Below are 5,000 nucleotides of genomic sequence, written 5' to 3'. Positions count from 1 at the left end.
ATATATATATATATATATATATATATATATATATATATATATATATATATATATATATATATATAATTTTTTTTTTTGCATTTTTATAAAAGTAGTTTTATAAGCTTTTGTAATTTAAATTAATTTATAGTTAGGTTTAATTTTATATTTTATTTCTGTTTTTATTCCCACTTACTAGCTGAATTTGTTGTTATTTGTATTAATTATTTATTTTTAAATATAACCATTTAGGTTGTAATTTTTTTTTCAGTTTTAGTTTTATTCCCAGTTAGTGCCAAGGCATCTATTTTTCTATACCATCCAACAGTATGTTATATAACTTCTTGAAGAACTTGTAATACTGTCAGAAGTGCTACATTCTTACATCTGTATTCAATTCAGTGTTTCTCAAAATCAATAAAAACAGTCACATGCAAGCTGAGTATGAAACAAACCTGCAATAATTAAATATGTTAAATAAGACAAATATCATTTATGTATTTAATACACTTTTATAAACTAAAATCTTTGCTACGGACCTTCGATGATCTGATTATACATCAATAACAGATGTGTGTCTGACTGTAGTTATTTGTGCACAGTGTTGTTGTTTCTTCTTCATGTGATTAGTTTGAGCTGCTCTCTCTACTCTACAGACCAGAACTTACACTTCCTTCAGTCTGAGACACATTCACTACACTTTAGAGAGAAAGGGCTTTTTACAGTTAAAAGAAGAACTTTTATATTAAAAACAAGCAAGCCCTGGACAGATTTAAAAAGTAACAACTTATCACTTTCTATAAAAAGTAACTAAGTGAGGTGATTTGTTTCGTTTGACTGGAGTACTGTTACATTGTTACACCCTCAGTGTCAGAAGTGTCTTTCATCAGTGTCAGAAGTGTGTCTCCATCCGTCCTCTCACTGCAGTGTTGTGTGTCCTGCAGACGGTCCAGACGCACCGGCCGCTCTTCCTCGCTCTTCACTGTCAGGAGGTCGGAGGGAAGAACTACGAGGCGTCTATGACACACGTGGACAGCTTCATCAAGTGAGTTCAGCTGAAGCGAGTGTGAATCCGGTTCCTGATCAAACACTGTGTGTGTGTGTGTGTGTGTGTGCTCTCAATACCATCTCATTATTAAAGGCCAAAGCCAATATTTACTCACACCTGAGCAGCTCGACCTGCTGATGAAACCGCAATTTCACACAGATAGCACATGTATGATCATATTTATGTTGTTTTGCATTAAAAACTGCAGTTGCTAATAACATTACATGTTCGTTTCTTGTTTATTTCATGTTTATACTAATCTGAGAGTAAAGCACTAAGCTTTTTTAGGAAGCTCACAAAATGTATTTTACCAAATTCAAATTTTTATGTAAAAAAATATATATATATTTGTACTCTTATTAAATGTACCATTAATTTTCTGTAGTCTTATATGAAACTGACCAAAAACTTATGTGATTGTGATTAAGTTTTTCAAAGCACTTTGTGATTTTTTTTTTACTTCATACACAAAACAAAAGACAAAATCTGACAAAATCTGATTTCTTGATGATTTGATAATTTATAATAGTGATTTTACAGTTATTTTACCATTTCAAAATATTAAGGAAAAACGTGTGAATGACTAATAATCCAGTAAGTGCTCCTCTGCTGCCATCTACTGGTTCTGATGCTGATTTGATGTCTTTTTATATATTTATGTATATTGAAAATCATCTTTAAAGTTGTTCAGATGAAGTTCTTAGCAATGCATATTACTAATCAAAAATGAAGCTTTGATATATTTACTGTAGGAGATTTACAAAATATCTTCATGGAACATGATTTTTACTTAATAATGTCCTAATGTTTTCTGGCATAACAAATATTACAATGTATTTTGTATATTATCGTTTATATTGTTAAAAAATATACCTGTGCTGCTTATATACATGGCATTTCGAAGACTCATAATTTGCACACTGCATGAAATCCCTTGCTATTATCGTGGTGTTCTGCAGTAAGTGTGTGCTCTGTGTTGTTTTGTCAGAGAGCTGCTGTCCAGTGACGTCATGAAGGACTACAACCGCGCTCGTGTCTACCTCGACAAGAACTACAAATCCCAGGAGCAGTTCACAGTGAGTGGCTCAGTCCTGTGTTTGTTTCTGTAGTTCTGCCACTAGAGGGCGCTCAGATCTCCTTTCACTGCAGATAGAGAGGAGCAGTCAAAAGATTCTGCTCTGGTTCATGTTTAATAATAGACGTATGGTTCATATGAGACGCATGTCTGCACAATCTATGGAACATTTAGATGTTTAGGAAGCTTTCGTATGGAATATAATGCACAAGAACTTTATTGTACTTTAAAACTTTGTGATATTTGATATTTTATGTGATTTTAATCTTCTATTCCATTCAATTAAAGTCAGGTTTATTGCACTAAAATCCATAATATTAATGTTCATAAAACTCCATGTGCACTAGTTTTGCATATGTATGTATTTGTTTATTTATAGATTATTTAAATTACATATATTTATTTAAATATAAAACCAAATGATTTTGTTTTTTTTTTATTACAAAAAAAAGACACTTAGAAGACAAACTCCCTGTATAATATTTAATTAACATATTAACTTTGATATAAATATTAGATAGAAGTAAAAACTAATTGATGTGTTTTAATCTTTTGATTTAAATTTTTTTTTTTATATTTCATGTGATTCATAAATGATTGTTTCATTTAAAGTCAGGTTTATCACATTACACATTTTAGTTTTACAGAAATCCATTATAATATAATTTTTTAAAAACTCCCTATGCAGTTTCTGTACACACACTCCCACACACACACACACGCACACACACACACACATACATATACACACAAATACTTTTTTTTATTTCAGAAAACCAATAATGTATATTTTACAATCAAACCGAGAGCAGAAGCTCCAAATACATAATAATCCATGAATATATTAACTTAGAGTTTGGGTTTTTTAAGAAGTCCTGAGAAGCATAAACTGATTTACTTGTGTTTGTCGTGATTTGCTCTTCTGTTATGTTCATTTCAAGTTTTATTTCACATTGCACCTCGTTTTAAAACGATGTCGATCTGTCTTCAGATTGAGTTTCCTGCTGCTGCCACTAGATGGAAGCAGAAACCCAGAAATAAACCCAGATGTGTGCGGAGACATTATCTATATGAACACATAATAGATCATTCATGCACATTCAAATATAAATACATGCAGAATATTTAAGCTATAAATCAAACATTTTTATTATTTCTAACTTTCTGGACACTGCACAAGATGTTCTTCCTCAGTAACTCAATATAGTACAAATGTCCAAACATCCTTCAATCGAGAGACATTTACTGTAGTGGAAGATATTCTTGTTTTTTTTTCTGAGAAATTGGACAAAATTAAGAGAGATTTTGCTTTAAACAAAAACAAATATCTTCCAGTTGCCTAAAAAAAAAAAAGTTTGCTTAAACTTTGAATGAAGTTGATTTTCCTGAACCTATTGCCTGATGTTTGTTCTTGTTTAATCGTAAACTCACTTCATTTTTTTCCTACAAGAAGACCTGACGTGTAATAAAGATGCTGATCTGTGGATGCTGAGGTCTCTGTACTGGTGTGTTGGGCGATCGGTGAACCGCTCGATACACTGCTGTGGCTCAGACAGACACGTGTTGTTCTGCTCAGGAACTGTTTGTTGTCTGCTCCAGATGTCAATCTTCAGATAATGTGTGTTGAAGGAGAAAGACAGATAGAGACAGACAGTGTTTGCTGTTTACTGAGCGAGATGGAGCTCTCTGATCAACACTTTCTGTGTTCTTGTAATATAAATCTTGAACTTTGAAAATAACTGTTTTTTTTTTTTATAAATATATAATAAATTAATTTGCATTCGCGCTCTCTGTGTAGTCATAGTCTTTTAAAGAAAATAACTTGTAGTTTTAGTCATGTTGTAGTCATCTGAATTGTTTTGGATTTAGTTAAGAGTTTACTTAAATTGTTATGCATTATTATTTTTTTTATTTCTGTTTTGGTTATAGTACATCAGTTTAAGCTAAAGCCTATAAACTAAATAAAAAAAAAGTTTTATATCTATTTTCTATATTTAATAGTACTGTCAAACAATTGATTGATCAAGTGATTAATATCATTCAAAAAAGTATTTTGGATGTGATTAATCATGATTAATTGTTGGACATCACTGCTATTTATTTTTTATAGATTTGTTTTTTAATTTCAGTTAATATTTATTTTATTTAAATTAATGAAGAATATTATTTATGGTTTTAGTTTTAATTATAACAACTTGATTTCTGTTGCTCCTGTGATGGGGAATCCCAGACAGAAGCTACAATTGGAAATTATAATAAATAGTTTATGTACCCAAATATTAATGACCAGAAAAAAAACTTGAAATACACCATGACTCTTATTTTGAAAAAAACGCGACATCAAAACTGAGGTATGAACCAAACCGTCAAGTTTGTCTACTGTTACACACCTAATAAATATATATATATGAGCGTGAGCGTGTAAGAGTATGTGTGAGTGAGTGTGTGTGAGCACGTGTGAGCGAGCGTGTTTGTGAGTGAGCGTGTGAGAGTGAGCTTGTGAGAGTATGTGTGAATGAGTGAGTGTGTGTGAGCACGTGTGAGCGAGCGTGTTTGTGAGTGAGCGTGTGAGAGTGAGCTTGTGAGAGTATGTGTGAATGAGTGAGTGTGTGTGTGTACGTGTGAGCGAGCGTGTTTGTGAGCGTGTGAGAGTATGTGTGAGTGAGTGTGTATGAGTACGTGTGAGCGAGCGTGTGAGAGTGAGCGTGTGAGCGTGTTAGAGTATGTGTGAGTACGTGTGAGCGAGCGTGTTTGTGAGTGAGCGTGTGAGAGTGAGCGTGTGAATGAGTGTGTGTGTGTGAGTACGTGTGAGCGAGCGTGTTTGTGAGTGAGCGTGTGAGAGTGTGTGAATGAGTGAGTGTGTGTGTGAGTACGTGTGAGCGAGCGTGTTTGTGAGCG

At 32.9% G+C, this 5,000-nt stretch overlaps 1 protein-coding gene across 1 annotated transcript in view; it reads left to right on the top strand.

The window, feature by feature from the left end:
* Positions 1-5,000, top strand: part of inpp5a (inositol polyphosphate-5-phosphatase A) — a 117,990-nt gene that overhangs the window by 26,153 nt on the left and 86,837 nt on the right. Inside the window, exons 3-4 of the mRNA XM_026223355.1 lie at positions 924-1,024; positions 2,016-2,103. Of these exons, the coding sequence (XP_026079140.1) occupies positions 924-1,024; positions 2,016-2,103 (189 nt within the window). The remainder of the gene's footprint in view (positions 1-923; positions 1,025-2,015; positions 2,104-5,000) is intronic.

This window comes from Carassius auratus, chromosome 38 (genome assembly GCF_003368295.1).
Source record: "Carassius auratus strain Wakin chromosome 38, ASM336829v1, whole genome shotgun sequence".
Classification (NCBI taxonomy): Eukaryota; Metazoa; Chordata; class Actinopteri; order Cypriniformes; family Cyprinidae; genus Carassius; species Carassius auratus.
The sequence above is the reverse complement of the archived record's forward strand: the minus strand, read 5'-3'. Positions and strand labels throughout refer to the sequence as shown.